Source organism: Tenebrio molitor, chromosome 9 (genome assembly GCF_963966145.1).
Source record: "Tenebrio molitor chromosome 9, icTenMoli1.1, whole genome shotgun sequence".
In the NCBI taxonomy this organism is placed as follows: Eukaryota; Metazoa; Arthropoda; class Insecta; order Coleoptera; family Tenebrionidae; genus Tenebrio; species Tenebrio molitor.
In genome coordinates, this window is record NC_091054.1 from 1675122 (window position 1) to 1699164 (window position 24043).

At 36.5% G+C, this 24043-nt stretch overlaps 1 protein-coding gene across 4 annotated transcripts in view; it reads left to right on the plus strand.

Moving 5' to 3' along the window:
- Positions 1–24043, plus strand: part of enok (enoki mushroom) — a 37336-nt gene that overhangs the window by 6467 nt on the left and 6826 nt on the right. The window contains exons 1-4 of one of the 4 annotated variants that reach the window (XM_069058028.1): positions 14079–14231; positions 21108–21312; positions 21364–21601; positions 21814–23132. In XM_069058028.1, the coding sequence (XP_068914129.1) occupies positions 14127–14231; positions 21108–21312; positions 21364–21601; positions 21814–23132 (1867 nt within the window). In that variant the 5' untranslated portion in view covers positions 14079–14126. Of the gene's footprint in view, positions 1–14078; positions 14232–21107; positions 21313–21363; positions 21602–21813; positions 23133–24043 lie in introns of those variants that run through there. The other 3 variants (XM_069058026.1, XM_069058027.1, XM_069058029.1) reach the window with 3 other exon arrangements.

Here is a 24043-nt window from a genome sequence, read left to right on the forward strand (position 1 = left end):
TAAAAGTCACCCGGTAGGATATTCTCTTCCTAGGGAGTGAAAATAAATAAGTGAGGTTGACATTTCTAAAAAATTGCTCCAAAAATAACAATTTGGTAAATTGTAATAAGGTTTATTAAAAAAGTCGTAATATATTTATTGATCGTAGAGCATTATTAAAACTCATTTCAGCTGTTTTCTCAGCGTTGTTTGTTTTTAACGTGTTTTAACTTTTTTGTCTTGTTTGATATCTTATGTAATTTGTTTTTTTTTTGTCATTTTTTTAAAATAAATCATTCCATTTCATAGTTATGCGTAGTTTTTTTTTTGGTACGATTTCCTCAACCCCTACCGGAATCGTGGTAACGCCAAGTGTGCTTACTCTGTTAAAGAGTAACTTTAATTTATATTTTAAGATTTTTTTTTTCTAATAAAACAAAAAGGTAGTAGACGAAATTATTTGTGTACCTCTAGAGTAGTGTCATTTTATTCTGTGATGAAATTTCACCCCTGAGAGGAAACGATACCATTTCCTCCCTTATTATCCAATATTTTTTTATGTAACTCTCGGTGACCAATCGTCTAATAACGTGACTGTATAGAATGGTTGTTAAACGCAACGTCTCAAATAAAAATTCTTCGCATACATATCATTTATAAAAAAAAATAAATGGCTCAATTGACCGTGACAGATAAACGTCGATTCGTAGATTGATTCATACGGGCTTCAATTGTTTGTTACAAACTGTTGAAACAAACGTGAGTTATATCCATCATTAACATTTAACCGTTTAAGACTAATTTGAAAAATTGCTGTTGTTCAACGATCTTTATTTCAATTTTAAGGTCACGCTTCACAAAACAGCGTTCCAACAGTTCACAATCGGTTTTGCTGGGGGAAAGATATTAATTTGAAATTTGTCAAATTAAAGATCGAACTTTATTTTCATCACTAATTACGAATTTATTGTTTGTTGGACAGAGATGAATTCGGTGTGTCGTTACTGTTATGTGTGTGGTAAATACTGTCGCACAGTTTGGTCGATGCTCGTTGTTACAACATTGCGAGTAGGTGTCGCATTTGAATTTTGATTAATCCTCGAGTACGTCATCGATGCCACTTACATACCAAATTAACGACCAACCAGGAAATGTAAGATTTTCCGAGGAGACAATCGTTACTCTACGTACGCAGAAATGAAGATAAATGGCGGAGCGTGTTGAAACCAATTGTCAAAATAACCGATTTATATTTCCGTCACAGTTTTCGCCTTTATTTTTTTGATGCAGCGCCAAAGTCGACTGGCCTCTTTTTTACCAATTTGAATTTCCGGATATTTTTTTGTTTAAAATTTCCAAGGAACCAAGGAAGCCATTGAAGTCTTAATTGTTTGACAGGTCGGCGTAGATAACGAATTCTTCCAGAGATGATCTTTTGTAGGTTTTGCGGCACTTTTTTTTTGTCCTAAATGATGTCGAAGCGGTCACCGGTGTTGAAGTTAATGTATTTTGCAAGAAGTAAATCAGAAATGTCACCGTATATTTCTGTATTCATTATTTTCTACGAAATTAATTTGCATGTGTTTTCCAGGAAGTGGAATGATGATGATTGCAAATAAATGGTCAGTAACAGACATACATGTTCATAGCAGGCGATACGTAATGTAGCACAGTAATTGATTAAAGTGTCTTTGATTAATTAATTTCTCGGTGTACGAGAGTGATGTTCTTGTAAGTGAGTGGTTTATTAGAGTTCAATTATGCGTTCACCAACCAATCGTTATTTTTTGAAGAGATAGTTTGTTTCACCGTCAAGGAAAGCTACAAAAGTCCCAATTCTAGGAAGTGTTTTTAATAACATGACTCACTTTATGGTGACATTTTAAGTTGTAAGTTGTCGATTGGGATAAAATCGGGTTTTGGTGGTGGTCGAGAATGTGTGGTCTTCGTTATCTTCATTTAGAATTACGAAACAAGCCGGAGGATGACTCTATTTAACGCGTGCCATCAAAGACCATGACGAATTCTCCTCAAAACACGACCGTTGATCAATTTCGTACGGTATTTCAATTCCATCATTTGATAATGGTTTCACTGCGAACCGTGATTGCACTAATAATCTTTGGGAAATAAGATTAATCAGTAAATTGCTGGTTCGGGTAATTTGTTTCTTAACAGTTCTAATTAAATCAGTGAAGATTTTTTCTTCTTTTTTCTTGTGGTGAAGACGTAACAAACGTCGCATCTCTCTAACATCATTTTGTTATTATTTATTACCCAAATTAACACAAAAACGCCATAAATCGCAAATGATACAAACACATTATTTGTTTGGTGTTATTACAATTTTTTTTACTAAATAGAAATGTTTCTGTCTAGTCCTGCCCTGATGTTTATAACGTTCCGGGTGTGAATCTTATTTTATGGTCGCTGTCGATCTGTGGGCTTTGCTCATTGTTTTGCTTAATTTCAAACAATAGAGCAAAGCCGTGATAATAAATTTTGCAATTATTTATTTTTAATCCAAAGAAAGGAAATTTAATAAAAATTAACAACGTCGAATTTTGATGTCTTGCCACCACCGAGAATGTGAACCTATACAAGTTGATTTGCGACGGTCGCACTTGTTGTTGTCATGGTAACGGCGCAAAATTCCAACTTTGAGAAAGATGACGCATATTGGTAATTAATGTGTAGGACAAAGATAGCGACACATTTGCGCTACACCACCTATTTGCGACAATGATTTGAAATCGGGCTCAATTTCAAGTTGAGTTGCGACCGTCGCAAATCCCTCGTTGCTATGACGACGGCGCAATCTTATGGCCGATAACACAGCGGGTGCAAGTTTGTGACTTGCGACCCAACTTGAAATCTCGGCGTTTGTTTTTCAAATTTCGTGTTTTTACCATTGTTCAGTTTTCTGGGAGAATTTTACTGTCGGTATCCTTCTTAGGAGTTTTTCTTGGATTTGGTAATTCTCGAAAAAGTACAAAATCAAAGGACGAGTTTTCTTACCTGCTAAAATAAAAGACGTTAGCAGTGGTTAATTTTTCGTCAGTACTTGTTACGGTTCCAAACTGGGAGTTTGTTCTTCGTGCAAGTAATTTGTTTTGTAACTAACCATGAAAATTCGAAAATCCAAGTGCATCAAGAAAAAGAAACATATTTTTGATTGGCTCTACTCGTATGTGGTAAGAAAAAAAAATGTAATAATCGACACCCACAAATTTCGCCGAACATCTGTCACTTGCCTTGATAGCGCTTGTGTCGGTCGCATTTATCAAGCAGTTGATCTTTTTTGTCCATCTTCAAATTAGCGCTTTGTATTCGCAATTGCCGTTGGATCGACGACGAAAAATAATGAAGTACTGTTTTTTCCCCGTTTTTTTTAATTCTATATTTGAGTTAGATGGAGAATGTGAGTCTCTAAGCTGGCAAAAAACTGTTTACACTGGTTCATGTACCATTAAATGCGTCTGTTTTTATTAACTGTGCAAAGATGTTTAACCACAATGAAGCGAATTTTTTGCCGACGCTGACAGTTGTGGTTATTAAGTTTTTTTGTGTTTTGACGTAAGCTACGACAAAAAAGTAGGTAGACAGCTTTAATTTATTCGGTTTTTAAGAGTTTTCCAAATTGTAACGGATTTTTATCTTGAGTGTCGTGTTTTTTCGTTATAAAGAATAATTGGGGAAATACAGAAACCTTCACATCTAGATAATTCGTTTATTATTTAGAAACAGTCTCTTGGTTATTTGAATCTGCTAAGAAAGTTCTCAATTTGAAGATTACATTTGACATTTGACAACCAAGATTTGACAGGTGACGACGAAACGAAAGTCACCACCAGGCCACTTGACCACGATTTTTTTCAACGCTCTTTACAATACCTGTCGTTCTTTTTTTACATTTTTCAATATTTTTATTGCTTTGAATTTTTGACAATGTTTAATGCTCGCCGTGCATATTCGCCGGGACTTGGTGTTACCAAGGTAACCGTTAACCGTATTAAGTGTTCTCAGTTTAAAAATCTATATCTGTTGAACGTGCATTATTGATTTATTAATATTGCAACAATGGAAAATTTACTGATTTCATGGTTTCCGGTCGAACACAGAGAAGTTAGTTTCGTGGGACATTTTATTAAATAGAATAATTTTTGGAATGAAACGCGTTAGTGCGGTAACAAAATTCAGGACGACCTAGAAAAGTTCGGAAAGACTTGTTAGGGGAACTGATCTATTTTTGTGTTCTACGAAAATATCAGCTGTTTCAGAGGAAGATTCTGGATCATTCTGGTCAACGTAGTATCTAGAAAGCCTTTCTAAAGGTGCACAAATTTACACAGAATAGAAATGAAAGTAGTCGACTGTCAGGAATGGTCAAGATAATACAGGGTGAATGAGAAAATCCCCAGATTTTAGTACGAATACCATGGCGATAATCAATGTCAATCGAAATGAACTACATGTAATGAATTACTGTAACTTTTTCAAAAAGTATTTTAAAAAACATCCATTTAAGACACCGTTTGCTTAATTATTTTTTTCGCATTTTGTACAGTAATGAACTATATTACTGTACTCAAAATCGTACAGTAATCGTGACTTTACAGCATAGCAACCATTACTATACACTTTTGAATAATATTCAAATTTTTTAGGAACAAATTTTAATATTCTAAAAATGCGAAAATTTTAATATTCTTTTAAAATGCGAAAAAGTAGTGTACGCTCCTCGTCAGAAAAGTGATTTTACTGGACTTGTATGGCATTTAAATACTCGCTAACGCTCGTACTTAAACTTGCCATACTCGTCTAGTAAAGTTTCACTTTTCTTAACTCGTAACGTAATCTACTATTTTCTACTCCTATGTTTAAAACGCCATGTTTCCATGACGCTAGGTGATCTTTTAAATACACCTTGACAAGCTGTGACTTTGTCCGCTTTAGTCACGAGGTGAAGTTAGCAACGGGCTTTTTAGTCACGCTCTGGTTTTTTTGACATACGGATCGTCACGATGGAATCTATAACGAAGGCTGTACAGTTCGGGGAGGATTTTGTCAATCACCCTGTATATGTACTTCGAATGTGAGTCGTGTTTAAAATCCCTTTTTTTTAATTTCTTCATGTATTCTGGCCTTTTTTTGAAATTCAAATTTACCTCTCCGTCACAACTGAACTCTTTTCCATGTGCCACTTCTTCGTCCCGCGAGCAGGTGAGCTCGAAGCCGTCTTCTGGGCCACCTGTATGTAAATCCATCGCTCATAATCGTCTCATTTTTTCCACTTTCCACGCACGGCCGGGGGGGGATCAGCGACCGTGACTAAACCTCGTCGTTTTTTCCTTCTTCTCTTCACGTTCGGCCGCCGCTATTTACATAACCCCCGGAAAGAGACAGATCGCCAGGGGTGAGTTCGAACCTAACCGATTTCGGGTGAGTCAGCCGTCGGTTATTCCCCGTTTGCGTACATATTACCATGCGGGGGCGGCGGACGATGATCGATAGACCGAAGGGGGTGGAAGAATGCGCATGATTGGGTTTCACCCCGGCAACGCCATCTGTTCGTGCGCGGGGTGTCGCCCCGAACTATTCGTAGTCCTAAATGCGATTCAATTTTTAAGCGGCGAACAACAACGAATGGGAAAAATTACACCCCTCGGCGGTGGCGGCGGCGGCTGCGAACCCGTTTGAATATGGATTTTTTTTCGTGCGGAGCGCGGGAACGGAAACTGGTATGAAACGCGAACGGAAGTCAGGTGGATGCACATCGATACTGGATCGAGATAATTTCATGGCCCTTTGTCGGCGGAGGTGTTTTGTGATCTGATTGTTGGTGTGCTTTTTTCAATATAAAATTCGCAGTGATTTGTGATGTTTTGGTTTCGTGGTGTTGTCGAATGGTACAACAAGGAAACTTACATGTGAATGGATGTTTAGATGTTTTGTAATTATAAAACTGTTGTTAATAACGCAATCGATTCCCATTCATTTTTCTTGAATAAATAAATAACAATTAGTAATGACCTTTCAACCTTCATGAATTGTAGCCAATTATGTACGTTTAATCAGTGTCTTGTTTATTTATTGTAAGTCATAATTCGTAAATTTGTCGGATGCATGTTTTGAAATTGGCACCGGACCAGTTTTTTTTTTTTTTTCCGTTCTTGAGCGTATTTTAGTTTTTATTAGCGGTTGCTGAATTTTTCCAGCTTCCGAGGCAGTGATCTTGAAGGCGGTGTTATAGAAAGATTCTTTGTTTTTACGAGACATAATGTACGATGTTCGCTTACTGTGATTTGAAGCGCTCTAGAAAGGCTAAGAAGTTATCTTACTAATTTATCAGGGTTTTATTTTTTTTAATTATGTTTCAATTTTGCTCTCGTTTCCTGTTTAGAACGTTCATTACCTCGAGTCTTTCAGATTGTGTTATCGATGTTGAAAGAAAAGAAAGATACGAGAAAATTATTGTTTTTTTTTTTAATCCTCCGTTTTAAAAGCTGTGCTTACTTTTTCCACTTTTGTGGACACTGAACATATTATAATCTTCAGTTTACGATGCAGATTGTTCGAATGAATTGGAAAAGAGCCGATAAAATCACAAAATGCCATTATAAAAATTGAAAAGAAAACCTGCCACGAGCTTAAGTGTAGATGCATCTTGGTTAGTTTTTTGATAGAAGATAATTTTCTTTCTGTTGATACGTTGACATATTTTTGCAACGAATTTTCAAGTAAATGAGGTCCCGCAAAGATTTTACTGGGTTTAAAAAAAATACTGATTGTGTTTTATGAAGTTGAGAAATTTTGTCTTAAGATTTTTTAAACGAGTTTTAACGTTTTTTCAAATAAGTAGACACTTTTCAATTGTTTTATTTTCTGTTTTAGCTAATACATACAGGTCTTTATAAATATGTAGAAGAAACAAGCCATGTCCATGTTATGAAATTTTTGCCGCTCCATACAAACATAACTCTAATGTGGCGTGAACTGTCAATAGTGTCAATTGTGTGTATTCACTTATTCACATGATTTTGATCATTTTCATATGGAGCGGCAACCATAAATTTTAGATTCAGTTTTTACGCCAACTTGGACCACAATAATTTATAATGTTTCTGTATAATTTAAATTGACAGTGTTTGAAAAACTTTTAAATAGGTGATGGGAAAAAACTTCGGATTTTGGACATTTTTGAATGAATCGCTTGAAAATTTTCAAATTTACAGAAAAATTTTACGTGCATGTGAGAAAAACATTTTTAAGAAAATCTGACCCAATAAACTTAATTACGCCTTGTTTCAGGCCAGCTCGTGATGTTTGTTTTTTGTATTTAACTATACATACAGTGTGTCCGAAAAGTTTGGAAACACCCCAATAAGATAGAAACGAATGATTTTCGAGAAAAACGCCAAAACAGGTGAACTAGCGTTTTCAAAAAAACTTTCTGTTGATGGTATCTGTTGCTGTTTTTGATGACCTTGAAAGTTATATCATCAGAGGTTTTTTTAAATGGCAACGTCGCATTTTTACTACCGTTTTTAATAGATTTTTTAATTGTCTACCCGACGGTCAAAAAAAGTTCAATTTACATAAGACATTTCATGAAAAAACCTAATTGGTTATTAGAAAATAAAGGACACTTTCATTTTGAAAGGCAACTGTAATTCTTACAACAAATGTTCAAAACGTTGTCTTTGAACATCTTGACAATATCCTAAACGATAATAAAATTCGTTTTGGACGTTTTCTATTATTTCAGCAAATTTTTTTATAACAATAACTTTTTCAAGGTCATCGAACATACACTATCAGCAGAAAGTTTTTTTAAAACACTAATTGACCTGTCTTTGGAATTTTTGAAAAAATTAGGCGTTACGTTTTCATTTGGGTGTTTCAGACTTTTTGGACACACTATATATCTAAGGATCAATGAATCACATTTTCAATTAAATTTTCCTATAATTAAAAAATTAACACATCGTAGCTTCAATTGCCTACTACTTAATTATTCTGAGTGTTTAATTGAACAAATTTATACTAACTATGTAATTGACTTGATTAACTGAATCGATCACTTCAATTTGACATTTCAAAATTAAATTATGTAATTAATTAATTAAATGAAATTGATTAGTAAATGGAAAAATTTTACTCATATCTGAACGTTATCTTGTTTACTAAATAGTAGTTATCATATAAATGTTAATGCTTTTGTTTTTTTTTTTTTGTATTTACTGACCCAGTTTAGCTTTTAAAAATAAATTTTCGAAATTCACTTGATGATTAAAAATTATGTTGCATCTTCGGTTTGTTTTAATTCGAAAATTCAAAGTGTTGGCAGTTTTCAGCGAAAGTGAAAAAAAACAGATACCTGTGACGTGTTAAAAAAAATTAAACTAATCGTGCATGTCGAATTCTGCGAATATGTCATAAATGAATGAATGAAGGCTTCTTAAGTGTCACATTTTATGGAAACTGGCTAATAAATGTATTTATTATAAACACATTAACTAAAACTGAAATAAATTACAAGATGCACTTTGTCATTGATTTTTTTGAATTTAGAAATGTGTGCAAAATTGATTAAAAATTAGATAATTTGGAATTTGAACGAAGCAGGTGCTTGGATTAATTTTTATAATTAAATTTACATTCGTTTCTGGAGTTTGTAATTGCTCACTCGGTAAAACATCAGTTTGACAGAAAAATACAACACGGACTTCTATTTTTTCAATTATACAGGGTGTCTCAGCTAAGACTTTCGAGCCTAATAACTCGGTTATTTTCCAGCGGATTTTTGTGAAATTTAAAACGCAGATATTCTAGACGGTGAAGAATAAAATCCCATTAATGCATTCACCCAAGTCTTAAAAACGTAATTTTTACATGCGGTAGGGAAAAACTCTACCTTGAAAGACGTCTGGTTTGCAAGAAAAAAGCAAAAACTGTGTTAAACGTGGCTGAAATGCAAAAACGTAGACGCGTATGAAACAAACGCGCAATTTTGCAGAATTTTGGTCATCCCTTTTCGCAGAAGCGCAAGTGACATATTTGACGTTTATCTTGCTAACCTTACAAACACTTACAAAGTTAAAGACAACATTTGGACGTAATTTATTATACCGGATGCTTTAATTCTTCCATAAAGGACTAAAACACGATCGGGATATTTTAGCAAGGTAATTTAGTTCACGTACGCTTCCTGTGTCTTCAAATAAATTGACGACTCTCTTAACCTTACATTTTGTAAAGCGTATATTTGGATAGTGTTCCACGAGAAAACTAACTACATATGTATGTCATTGAAGTTCTTACGACACTCTCCTTTTTCAACATTATTGAAATTTCTGCCGCTGTAGTCTATTTCTAGAGTATTTTCAATAAATTTTCACAATTTGACGTTTCTAATAAAGCGCGCCCAATTTTGACAGACTTTAAAGGGTGTACAAAATGTTGCTTGGCAATTAATCATCAATTGTTTCAAAAGGTAACTGCTCAAATACCTTCAAATTTTACATTAAATTTTTAACGACAAAATCTAATCTTTTCGTTGAATCAGACAAGTGATTTACTTAATTGTTTGTGCAGACCCCCATTTTTTATTGTTTGACAATCTAATAATAATCGCGCATAATTTTCGATAAAGGAAAAATGTATTAAAATTACATTTTTTAACTTGAGGTAATTTTATTATTATTACTAATTGAACCTTCACGGTCTAAAATATCTGCATTTTAAATTTCATAAAAATCCGTTGCCAAATAACTGAGATATTAGACTCGAAAGTCTTAGCTGAGACACCCTGTATTTTAATTGTAGTTACTTGAAAGAAACCAGGTTAATTTTGTAATTTTATTGTACTCATTTTAGTGGGTGCGACTACAAAAACAACAAGAATAAATGTACGGTTATTGAGAAAGAACTAATTTAGAACACGATTTCGATAAAATAATGATAGGAAATTTTAGATATTCATTTTTCGAAAGGGCGTATTAATGCTTTGAGGTTATCATCTACATAATCACATGATGTGTTGAAGAAATGATTTCTTGGTGAAAAGTCCGTGACAGATTTGAACACAAAAGTACTCACAGGAGAATAATGTCCTTAATTATATTAATCGTAAACTAGTGCGACTGGTTAATTTAGATGAATCGCTCTGTAGATGGGTCATTCGGGTCAACTGGTGAAATTCCGGGTTTTAACGAGAGGAAAAGCGAAAATTTCGCGATTTGACGTCGCGACATGAAAAATCACTCGGTGTGAACAGCGTCGCCGCCGCCATTAGAACCGTTCAACCCCCATCCACCGCCACCCTCTCTGCGTCACCACCGTCCGTCGACGACTAATTGATTCGATTTGTACCGTTTCGAAAACACGTTCACGTGTACTCCGACATCAACACGATCGTCGTCGTCGCTCCTCTATATCGACCCGAATCCCCCAATCATCCCTCCGAATGATGGTCAATTCCGGTGACAAGGGGACCCCAGACCCAGTCAACTGGCCTTTCCGGATCCGGTATGTCGTGTTTGTGCTACAAGCAGCGTGAATTCCTGAACGGGCCGCCGGACGACGATCTTCCATCCGTGAAATTCCAGGTTAGATCCTCACGAATCAGCACGGTCGTCGTGTCCGGGGCATGTGTGTGATGTTGTTGTTTGTTGCTGTTGTGTTGTTGGGTTGTTGGGGTTCGATCTCGTCGGAGTGGTTATGCAAAAAGAGAAACGGAGAGATGGTCACGGCAGTTATCGCCTTTTGTAATGATATGTTAGTCGGTCACGGAGAAGGAAACGTCGTCATCGTGGGTCAGGGCGAAGAGATTCCGATGGTTCGAGATTTTCTCCTTCGGATGTCGCGAGGGGAAAGTGGAAATGCGACGTTCGAGGTGGAGAAAAAGCGGTTTTCCGACGGGAAATGTCGTACAGTAGTAGCTCGGAATATTGACAAACTAACTTGCAAAAAGTTAATGTGTCAAGGACACAAATTATTTTTGCAATAATTTCTTTCCAAAAAAAAAACCGTAATAATTTTGAGGATTAAGTCTTCCTGCCGAGTGTTGTAAATAAAGAAGTTTAAATAAATTAATTGATAACATCATTACGGCTACACAATGACAGTTTTTTTATATCCTTTTAATCAGCATTATTCATTATACAATGAATTGATTGGTGGATTATGTAAAAACCAAAGATAATTCAGATAATTTTTTTCTGTATTAATAATTTATTGAACATATTGGTGGTATATGTAATCAATTAGCATAAGAATACAATACAATTACAATAGCAGCACTATTGCGATGTACATATACAGGGTGAACGAATAAGTTTTCACAAATTCGAATGGTCTGACGTTTCCGGCGAATACGACGCATCATGAAGGAAATAATTTTTGTATAAGTTAATAAATGTATTTAAATGTCAAAATTCATGGTTCATGTTAGAATCACTGAAAATCAAAGTTGTGTGATGTAAGATTGTACAGATGATTTAGACTTTTTAAAAGTGTTGTGGGGGCAAAATAAGGTTATCATTGAAATAAAAAATTAAAAAGAGAGTAAATACTCACAATTAGCAGAAGAAATGATTACACCCTGTATAATTTTTAGTCAGTTTTTGGAATTTTAATAACTTTGATTTTTCACCAAAAAATCACTAGCCGAAACAAATTTGTTTGATTCAATTGAATAAACAACATAGGATCGAAGTAAACTCAAAATTTGGCGAAATATTAAGTTGATCGTAGTTTTTTAAATATGGGGAAAACTTCAAAAATAAGCTTATTCATTCAAATAAAAAGTTCATCAAAAGAATGTTTCCTTCCATTATAATAAGGATGATGCATTAAAAAATGTTGTACTTTTGAAAAGATTTCAGTTGGTTTACAGAAAATCAAATTTTTGGTTTTAATAAATTGGGATGCAATCACGCAATTTCAAGAATAAATATTTCTTTAGAAACAAAGCTTCCATTGTGTGATATTACCACTGTAAAGTTGATTTAATTTGTTATAAAGTACCGAAGTGCGAAAAATAAGCTATTCTTCATTATAATAAAAATGATAATTGTCCAGTTGCTGAAAAATAACAATATTTTGTGTAATTTTTCACACTTCTTGGGTTTTAATTAATTTTAAAACAAACTGAAAACATTTCTAGATTGTTTTTTATTTTTCATTTCCATGTGTGGTGTCAAAATTTTTCACACTTACCTGGGTATTGGTAATTTCATACATTTTTGAAACTTTTTCACTTACAAAGCCAAAAAATAAATAAAAGGAAATTTCAACCAAAAAGTTAAATTCTGGTTTTTATACTGACCTACCCAGATTCTCTTCCTTTTAATTATTTACGAAATCAGCAAAAAAAAAACACCAAATACATTTTGGATTCAAGGCAATTTTACATTAATTTTAACTTTGAAAATCATTTTTATTTAGGACCTGTTGTGCTGTTGTAAATTTAGGTGACAATGGGAACTGTCAATTTTATGCCAAAGCTGTAAATAAGAGGCTTCAAAACGGTCGGCTACTAGTGAATGATCCTTTTGTTGGCAAATTATACCATTTTGCCTTAAATCACGCGTCTGATTTGCGCTTAAATAAAAAAGGGAAGTGTTCATCTTAATTTATTCTCAAAGTTGGCGTTGAAGAGTCGGTTGTGAACGCCTACTCGCCCGTTTGCAGAGTAAAAACAAAAACAACGCAAAAAGTGAGGTTAGATTTAAACAGCCGATCCGCGATCTGTAATCCGTAACAAAGTGATAAAAAAAAATCAAGAGTGCTACCTCATTTGTTTTATCGAAACGTTTGTTTTTTGTTGACTCAGACAAGATATAACAGACATTTATGTTTAAAAAATTTTGATTTCCTTTATTACCGACCATTATAGGCGATTTGTAATTTTCTCTTTATTCTTTGAAAAAGTGTTGTAGGTACACTGTTTTTCTTTTGGTTTTCCTCTTTTGTCAATTGTATTTCACTATTTCTCAAAACTATTTCATATTTACGTTACTTTGACATTTAATAGAGATAGGAAATACTTTTGAGAAATAGTAAAATACAATTGACAAAAATGAAAAACACTGTACGATTTGTTTTAAAATCTTACTCTCTTTTAAGCCTTTATTTTATTTATTATAAATTATTATAATTAATTGTTTTATTTATTGTAAATAAAATATAGAATTGAATATTTTATCGTCAAAAATATTAATCGTCGATTAGCACCATCGTTATGGTCGCGATGTTGCTTCAAACCAGCGTTTGCGTTGTCACATTTGTTCTGCATTTAAAAATGTTACGGTTTAACAAGCGACATTATTTGAAAACAATTCGTTAATTGAGCGTCACATTTTAATCCTTTCATATCGTTTTCAATAACTTCAACTGGCGTTTTATTATCGGTAGGTGAGGTTCGAAAGGAATTTGTTTTGGTCAAGAGAATCTCGGCAACATAATTGCACAGAGGGTGCTGCCATCGAGATTTACGACTTTCGGTCAATTCCTTTTTACAAGTTGCTCAAAATCTTTATATTCGCATTGTTCTCCTCGCGAAAAACGTGCCGCAACATATAAGGCGGCGATATTTTTACCGATTCTTCGTTTCCCAACTTGACAGTTGGCACCTTTTCAATCGGTAAATCGTTTCACCATCGACCACCGCTGCACGTCAAAACATCTCATCCTTCCAAGGCGACTGATGCACCCGCGGTGGACTTTAGCCGCCTTTCGTCGACGATAAGAAAAATTCCGGTACGAAAATAAAATCGGCATGGCCTCCGCCCAATTGCGTTGATTTTTATTCGGCGTTTCGGACCAATCATCATCGGGACTTTTTCGCGGAGGATCGCCACTGGCGGCTAAAAAAAGCCACCGGCCTCTTTGTTGGCTGCCGGCGAGACGTACCGTGTATTTTTTTTCGCGGGGGCCGAAGGGGTACCGAGAGTAATGTTTCTCTTTATTTGATTTGCGCGAAGGAATGCGCGCCGCCGCCGCCGACGACGTATTGCAATTCGGTTTGTATTTATTTTTAAAAGCGCGATTTTTTCAGTGCGATGCGGACATACATGTCAAATTGTTTCGTGTGCGGTTTGTGCGCGATTTACGTCTCGATCGTATGCTGGCAATTCGTGATAATGGGAAGGATCGTGAGGGAGAGGCAGAGCATCTTCTACAACGACAGAATAGAAGAGCTGAACCGGAAGTTGTTGAGGGAGCTTTTCATAAGTACGGGGTTCAAGGTACGACAAAGGGGAGAGATGTGTCGTGAGGGGTCGGCCGTATAACGTACGGGTGGGTGCATATTTCATCAATCGGGGGGACAATTAAAAAAAAAATGTATTTGTTGGCACGCGAGTCGCTGCTTCGTCCGGCATTAAAATTCGTGACGTTTCAGTCGCGATGTAAAACCCCTGAATAAGTAAATGCGAAGGATAATTATAGTCCTGTTGCCGGCTTTTATATAAGTTGTAAAGGATGGAGGCGTATCAATTAAATTTAAATTATACTCTGAAATATTAACGGGTTATCGTTTATTCAACAACAAAGGGGGACCGAAAGTGAAACCCGGTTTTTTCGCGATTGTCACCGCTCCAAATACATTTTCCGAATCACGGCGCGGTTTTTTTTTAAATATATTTTTGACAAGTCACGATGTGCAATAAGCGAATGATAAGAGTAGAAATTGGGGGGACGGAGTCGACAGAAAAAAATCTATTAAATTTCGATCAGTTCAACAGGTGGGGTTTGGTAAATACGATTCGTGTTTATTTGAGCGGGTGTTGTGAAAATACGGGGTAGAAGTTTGCGGTAGGGGAGGGATCGTCATTAGTCCTGTGACTTTTATCGAACGGGATCTCCGTAGCTGTTGATACAGAAAAAAGGGGAGGTTTTGATACTCGGTGGCGGTTAATATTTAAAACTTGTGTGCGGAGGGTGGCAACGATGATTCAGTCTATTGCTATGATCGATTTTAAAATGTGTCACAATGTTGCACAATTTATTAATAATGTTCTGTGGGGTACTCTGAATCATGACACACAGGAAATCGCTATTTTTTAGTAATTTTGGCGGGGCAGAAGTGTGATTTACAAAAGGAATTCTCTGAACAAGAATTCTTCTAAATGTGTATCTGATTTTTGAAATACCTATTGCGCTGCCATTAGCATTTAAATTGTCTGCAAGATTTTTGTTTTGTTTTTGAAGCGGGGTTTTTTAATCGGCAATTATACATAATAAATATATCCTTCGAAAACCAGAAAATGGAATTAAATTTTACGTAATTTGCAATGGAATATTTAGGTTTGTTATTGTTGTTTTATTGGAATTTTTACGTTCTTTTTTTTAGTATATCTTGGCGTTAATCACATTCTTTACAATTGAGTTTTTTAATAAATGTTAACATAAAACAGATACTAATTTTCCGCCGTTTTTAGTTTTATAGAGTGCTAAATTTTATAAAATCAAATTTTGAAAAAAAAAAGATTCTTCAATTAAATGATACGGAAAATCAAAAATTAAAGCCTTCCTACCGAGTGTAGGAAGTTAGGATGAAAGGATAGATAACTTGCAATTACGCTGCACAATGACATCTTTTTTATCTACTTTATAAATTGTTCTGTGGCGAATAAGATAGGTCGAGCATATTAACAGAAGATATGTAATGAATTCGTTGACTTCTTGATATTGACGATATTCCAAAAATTAATTAGCACACCATATTATTTATGAATTTGTAGAATCCAACACAACGGCAAAAGTAATCTTTGTGAAAGTAAGAATCATTTTGATACATTTAAAATTAAAATTTTTAAATTCTTCCTAAGAAATCATCCACAGATTTCACTGTATTGCAAGAATAAAGTTTTTGGTTTATTTGTATTGGACAACAAAGGATAGAAGTGATTCCAGAATTTTAGTATATTATTTTTTTAAATGAAGTACGAAGTATGCGAAGTGAAACTGTAAAGTTCATTTTTTATAAACCTAAATAATTTTTATAACATTAGCTTCTTGTTATTGAAGAAATGTTGCATTAAAAATAAACTAATTCAAAACACAGAGATTCACAATATTTTATAAGTTTCCTATCGGAATTAATTCGTAACCCTTGGAATGGGAAGAGAATTAATCAAAGAATTAATTAAATAGTTATTTGTGTATCAAGGCCAAAAAGTGCATCTTTTTCGTCCGCGTCTGAGTTTTCTGGCCGAGGCGCAGCCGAGTCAGTCAATAATTTTATTTTAGAATTGGGGCATTCCATACATGAGTTCGATGAGCATTAATAATAAAATCTTTTCACAAAAAATGAAAACGACAAACTAACCAATTTTATTCTCTTTCTCCACGTCTAAACTTTTCTCAACAATTTTCTGTTTTGAAACAAGTGAATTTTACTCTCGAATATTGAAGAGTAATGGAATTTTCTTTTGTTGGAATTATCACAGAAGAGTAAAAATCGACCCTGAATGTTTTTATTTGATTAATTTGCTTAAATTATTATGTTGACCGAAAAAAAAACGCTGAAATCGTTCGTTCAACTCGTCTAGGTCAGTTCAAGGAAGTCGTTAATTTTTGTCCTTTATTTTTTGGATACCCATAATTTATTTAAAAAAAATAAATGAGCGCTAATCCAAAATGCTGTCTACCGGATCGGACAAATTTATATCGCTACTTGGCTTTTGTCCATTCGTTTTCAATAAAATATGGAAATAATCAATTGTTAAATTTTTAGTCTCGCATTCCGTGAGCAAATTTATTGTTAGGCAAGTTGGAATTGATTTATTTTTACCTAAGGAATTATTCGCCAAAGCAATACATATCTTTTAACGGAGAGGTCAAGAACAATGAAGAATCACATTTTACTACTATGTCTAACAATAAGACACAAAGCGTTAGTTCTATCTTCTTTTTTTTAAATAATTAACTTGAAAAATAATACGTTAAGTTAAAGTGAAGGCAAAAAAAGTAATCACAATCATTATTTTAACACCGAGATAATGTAATAGTTTGTTCAAAAAACTAATAAGTCGAATGTACTGTCGGGTGACATTTAATGATTGAAATTATTTTTGTTCGGTTGGCAACACATTTACGATTTTATGTTGGTACACTTGACTGTCAAATTCACATACATATGACAGTTCAAAAGTCAAAATAAATCGAATTGTCATGTTGTAAAATTTACAATCCTAACCTAGAAAGCGAATCAACTTTTTGACAAATGACTAGGCGTCGGGAGTGACAACTTACTAAATTTGTCACAATCATTAAAAGCCACCCCGTATATAATATTTTTCATTTTTTGCCGCCAGAAGACTTTCACTCTCTCTTAATTATCGACGTTTGTGATAGTAAAAAGTATCGAAACATTACGACGTGTCAATGATGCTCGACATTAGTCACAGATAAATCCCAGTTTGGATCGTTCTTCTAGTGGCCGCTCCTTGGCCATTAGAAAGTGAAAAAAATATTATGTATTGGAAAGCCCTAGATCAAAGCCATAAAAATAATATCACGTCGAGATTATTAATATCTACCGGTCGTGGTCAGCGTACAAGATGACTTGAAAAATATTGTCCTGGCGAATTGACTGTTTTCACAGTAAAAAAATTAATTCTGTGGTCACGTTGATTAGAGACAGCGTTTTTTTTGCGCGATTCTCAGGAAATGTCAATAAAAAGCACAGATGTGCCTCGGTATTGTTTAATTGTCTTCGGTGCCATTAACTAATATTATAAGCCATAAAGAGGAGTTGTTTTAACGACATCAATTACGTCAGAATGTAGTGATTGTTACGATGGTCATGGCGCTTTGATTTTAAATTGTTCATTATCGTGAAAATTATTCGTGAAATAAATTAGACCCAAGAGACGATTTCGTAATTATTGTCTTTTGAGTTTTGTAATGAAGGTGGGTGTTTTTTTTTTTTTGGGTGAAATTTTTATTTTGACGCCATCTCAGTAATAGAAACTTTTCTATCGTAAACACTTCGATTTTATTGTCGTATCGTATAACTTGAAAAAGTTCCGTTCGGTACAAAAGCGAATTTCTAAGAAAAACCATTATTGACAGTTGCAAGAACTGTTGCATAAATATTGATAAGGTCGGTGCGAAAATAGACAGTTAATCGATGAATTGATGGGGTGAAGTGTAAAACGGCAAATAATATCGCGATTTACAATTCAAATTGTATTGTAATTTAGTCGGTAACGAGGTAGAGCTAGTTACGAAGAAAATGTCACGACATTTGACATGGTGTGAATGCGACGTTTATGAGAGCACACTTTGCACAGATCCCGAAACTTGTCATTTAGTGCAGCAATAATTAGCGCGGGGTTTGTCGTTAACAGTAATTACATACAGTGGTGCAAACCGCACTTATCGCGACTTGCGGTCAGTCAGCACCGCGACCGACATTTTTTCCTTTTCAGGAAGCTGAAACTCCACTGTTGACACAATAATAATAAAATAAACACCGGCGCCGAGTATGTGTTGTTTTTTTTTCCCACTTGACGCATCGTCAAATTATCGTTAATCGATTTGACATTTTGACACTTGTTGATCTCGATATCGAGTGTCCGTGGGAAAACGCGATTCCGATTGTGTACAAAACATCAATCGTTATCGATAAACGTCGGTTTGTGTATTAATAATTGAAAGACCGCCTCGGATCAACGGAAGGAGCGGATAAGAGAGGCGATAAACGACACTTTACCGATCGAAAGCTGCCGTGTTGTCGAGGTGCGTCGTTATCGCGAACAGGAGACGGGAGAATTGCGGTTCGTTGATTAGTCCGTACGAATGTGATAGATGTGATTCGAAGAAGGGGGTCATCCGGAGCACGGCGTGCTCTCCTGCGGAGAGGACGGCCTTCCTCATGCGATAATTGTTGTCGTAGAACAGGGTCATAATTCAGGAACCCACGCGCTATTTTAAAAATACACCGTTTATAAAAAGCGTGTGCGAGAGGACCCTTTTCGGACGGCGACCAATGGAACGGCGGCTGGGTGGAGTCTTGACCACGTGTGCTCGACGACGAACGACGGATGGGTCGATGTCGTTGGCGGAAGTTTCTCAATCGACGGTCGAGATATCGACACAGAGCTCGTTTTCGACGAAATTTCGAGAGAAAAACGATCGAGAAGTGTCGTTTTTTAAGAATGCTTTCTACCCAACAGAATTTAAGCGATTTATGATCCTGAAAGGAAATTTTGATTTTTTCTGACTGGAAGCAATTCATACAGAAGAATAACAAACGAAAAAATTGAGAAAAGTCGTAGATCTAGAGAGAGCTTGGCGGAGGAGCCAGAGATAATAATTAAACGAGCTTTGATTGTTTCTTTCGGTGAAGGTCAACAGAGGTGCGATTACTGTTGTTCATTGTTTTATAATTGCACTTTATAAAATAATAAATTTGCCTTGTAACAATACTCAATAATCCAGTTACATGTTTTATCATATTTTCCTTTTCGTTCGATTTTTTTTTTTTTTTTTTTTGTTAAATAACTAAGAGAAGTTGGTCGGTTCGTGTTGGAAGACATTTTGACTTTATTGTGTCAAAGAAAAGAAGGTTTAAAGTAGAGATCTTGCACGTTTTGTTCTGTTTGAAAAATCATTTGACAGTTTAAGGGACGTTTAACTGGAGGCCCTATCGTTAAAAAGGATTAACTACCAGGTAATGCACGTAAATATAAGGGATCTTTAATTTGTGCAAAGCGGCTTTGCTTTCAAAGAGAGGGTGGAGGTAGAAGTAATCTCTGTTGGACTAAGTGGTACTGTTCCAGTACAAATAGGAGGTGTGGAATAATAATCCCCTCATTATTGAATTTAAAGACCACTATAACATCAGAATTCTTGGATGACTGCAACATTGCTTTGAGAAGAATTGGTCATCAAGAACTGTGCATATTTGTACTGTCATCTGTTAATGCATACTTCGGTTATAATGTTTGCGTTGTAAATTAGACAAAATTTGATGGGTTAGCGTTAATGCATAACTGTTGGTACAAAATTTGCTCGGATTAATTACGCCACTCGCCTGCGGCTCGTGACACAAAATCATCCTCACAAGTAATAAGCCATCATTATCTTCTCATTGAATAATATATTATTTCACGTCATGAATAGAAATTTGATTTTTAAGAATTTAGTCGAGATAAAGGAATCTGCTAATTGTTTTAGCAGTTACAATAGGATTCCAATCGGAAAATTCCATTCTATTGTGACTATACGGTTGAAAATCGGGAAAATGCATTCGAGTGGACACTTTCATGTGATAAAAATTGGTGTAATGCAAACCCGTTGAGTTTTTGATATATTTTGGAGTTTTCTAACAAGTCCTCCAAATATTTCCAATTTTTAAAGGATTATAATTGAATAAATAGACAATGCTATACAATTTATGATGCCATTATGAAACAATGACTTGAAAAATATTGATTATGAGATCAGAAATACAAAAAAAAGAAATTCCAATATAAAATGCCAAAAAAGTAGTGGAACAACTTTACAGTTTTTCAAAATACACATAACTGCTATTGATGCAACCCGCTACACTCTCTATTTTTTTTTTCTTGAATCACCACGTAATTTATGAAAAAACAAAAAGAACTCTAAATGGTCTGGTCTGTTACATAATCTCTACAGGAAAAAAATACCTACTGCAATCATTATTTTTTTTACCGACCACGATTTTCCAATCGACATACATCATCTTCACTCATTGTGGTTTTTTTTTTTAAGCTATTGATGGAACGTCGTAATGATACAGCCAGATTTCATCGTCTGTGATAACACTGATAACGCCTACCACATCACGAGTTAAACCTTACTTAATATTTTTTGGCTCCTACTCAACTCTACACATTTTTTTTTTAATTGACAGCGCGATCGTATTTGCAAACATTTCTTTCATAACGTAAAATTTTATTGATTTTTAAAGTCCTGTCACGAGGGTTCTGTGCTTGTTCGGGTGTCCATCCCAAGTCTTGTCTCTGTTTTTTTATCACTTTCTGTGAAGTGCACCGGACTAGATCGAGATTACTGTCACGTTAAAAATCCAAACTCTTCGGTAAACCGACGTAATCGGTTCTAACGTCCACTTCTTTTCTTTCCAGACCCCGGCCCCGCTACCCATATGCTCCGAGTGCCTGGGCACCGAGAGCAAGAACCGTCACGGCGTCGCCGAGAAGCTGAGCGCATGTTCGGAATGCGGCGCCTTGGTCCACCTGACGTGCACCTCGGCCGGCCCCGAACTAGCCGCCCTTCTTTCCAAAGGCGGAAAATGGTTCTGCGAGGACTGCAAGACGTGCGACGGTTGTGGTACGAACAGAACTAGCATCCTGTCGACGTGCACGATCACGCTATCACTAGGGAATTTGTCTTTTGCAGGCAACACTGGCGTCTCGACGTGTCTGCTGTGTTGCTGCAGTTGCGAAAGGAACTACCACATGGACTGCCTGGACCCGCCCGCCGACAAGAAGCCCAAGTGTCCGTGGAGGTGTCGGCACTGTCTGGGCCACCACGACAAGGCGCGGAAGGCGGAGGGGGGCAGCAACGTGAAGAAAAAAATCGATAAGGTCAGGGAGAAGATCAAAGAGAAGAATCTAAAGTAAGTGGAATGACCGGAAGCTTCGACTTTTCGGTACTTGATTTGTTAAAGACTTGTGAGTCAGGTTCCAAGAACACGAGTATTGTAATAGTAATCAGTTAGTTGTCCAGACCTTGATGGAGAAGAGTTGGAACCAGTTTAGATTGTTTTGAAGTAATTGTTGTTATTGTTAAAGATGAACGGTTGACAGATGGGTTTGTTTGTGGTTTCAGGTCGAAAGATGGCAGCACCCCGTCGGGCGGCGCGACGTTAACGACGACGCCATCGTCGAAGGGCAATCGGAAGAGCCGGATACCACCGACGCCCCAGCCCCTAGACAGTGACGATGATAACAGCGACAGCGACAATGAGGGTACGCCATCCCCCGCCACTTCACAACATCATCATCTCCAAACTCCAGCCTCCCATGCCCATCCCCCCAATACCACCACCAATACAGACCGTCTAGAGACCTCCGACCGCATGTCCAAAGAGAAACAAAAGTTCTTCAGGTCGTCGGCGTTCAACGCCGACAAGAAACGCGACAAGAAAAAACAGGAGGAGCCGACGAAAAGGATCAACAGGAGCCAAACGAACAAAAAGGTTAACAGTAAGCAGGCCGAGCCGAAGAAGAAGCCAGTGAAGAAGCTGAACCTGTCGTCGAGTTCGGAGTGCAGTAGTAGCACCGAGGAGGAGAGCAACACGACGGACTCGGACACGGATTCGTCCGTGGAGCCGTCGAACACCAGATCGAGCATCAAGATCCCGAGCATATACACCAGCAACAACAGCAAGAAGATGGAGACGTTCGGCAGCATAAGCGGGATCACGATCGACAAAGACAAGCCGTGGGGCTTCGCCGTGGCGGCCGCCGAGGCCAAGAAGAAAGAGATGTCGAGCAAAGAGCCGTTGACATTCGCCAGTTTCAAGAGTCAGTCGTTCGCGTTCGACAATCCGAACAAAGGGTTTTTTCCGTCGCTGGTCGACGAGAAGAGCTCGAGCAACTCCAGCAGCAGCGTCGACAAGACCAAACCCGGCTTCGGCCAGTTGAGAGGTCTGTTCGACGGGCTGAGTCACCTGTTCGCCGCCGCCACCGAGAACCGGTCCAGTCGTTCGACTCCCAATTACAATCCTAACAGAAGGACGAAAAGGGACGACGACTCGAAGAGCGACAAGGTCGACGACGAGCCGGAGAAGAACAGGAAACGTCCGAATCCACGCAGTCCCACTCCCGAATCCAAACTGAAATTATCCAAGTGTCCTCCATTCTCGTCTTCCTTGTCCCTGTTCTCCACATCCTCCTCTCAAGAGGGCCACCAGACGATGACGCCCTCTAACCTCGTTAAGACGGCCGTTAATTCGAAACGTCACGAGCTAGAGAGAAGGAAGTTTATAAAAAGCGAAGCAGGGTTGGGTACGGTCGGGTTCGGACATAATTCAATGATGATCGTTGAGGATGCTCGCATGAAAAAACGCAATCTTATTGCCGAGGCCACACAGACAAACCATCCATTGTCGGTGCCGCCGACGCCGATTACCAACAATCAGACCGGTAAGATCGGAAATCCGTACCTCTCTGCCATCACACGTACTTTTGCTCCTTTTCCCGATTCCCGTCACGTATCCTGGACTATTTTCATTTTATTTTTATTTATTTTATTTAAATTAATCGCTTAAACAGTGCGGGGTCGTTCCACCTTAAATCGTTCGACGGTTCGAAAATGACAAACTCGCATCAGGTAACAAGTGAAGTAGACTTTTTTTTTTTCATTAGCGTAACAAATGGGATCGCAAAGTGATGGAAGAAGTGTTGCATTTACAGAAATGACAAAAAAAATGTACCGCACAAAAGTGGTCAACCTGGAGAATGATTTTGTGGGAGTTTTTTAAAGCCAAGAGCTAAAAGAACGAAAGAAACAAAATAAATCGAGTTATTCAAGATGTGTCGACATATACAATGGCCTATTATTGGTTTGGTTTTATATTTCTTGCTCTTAATTTTGTGATTTATGACGTGTTACATGTACTAAGTGTAACAGGTGTTTTTTAAAATTCCGTGTCGAAGGTGGCGTTGGAGAGTCGATTGTGAACGCAGCTGTTTACTTCTTACCTCACATTTTGCGTGTTTTTAATATGCAATTCGAAAAATCAGTCTTTTAAGACGAGTGGTTCATCAGTTGTTTAAATCTAACCTCACTTTTTGCATTGTTTGGGTTTTTAATCTGCACTTTGAAAAATCAGTGTTTTTAAGATGAGCGGTTCATTCACAATTGACTCTTCACCGCCAACTTCAATTTAAGAAGAACACCCTGTACTTAGATAATTGTACAGTGCGAATGCAAAATCTGGAACTAATTCCATCGTTTTCCATTTTCACGCAATGACGTCATCGACAGCCTTTGTAGTGGAACGTCATATTTTTTTTGCGATGATTTAGAAAGAGCTATCTAAAAATGTTAAATT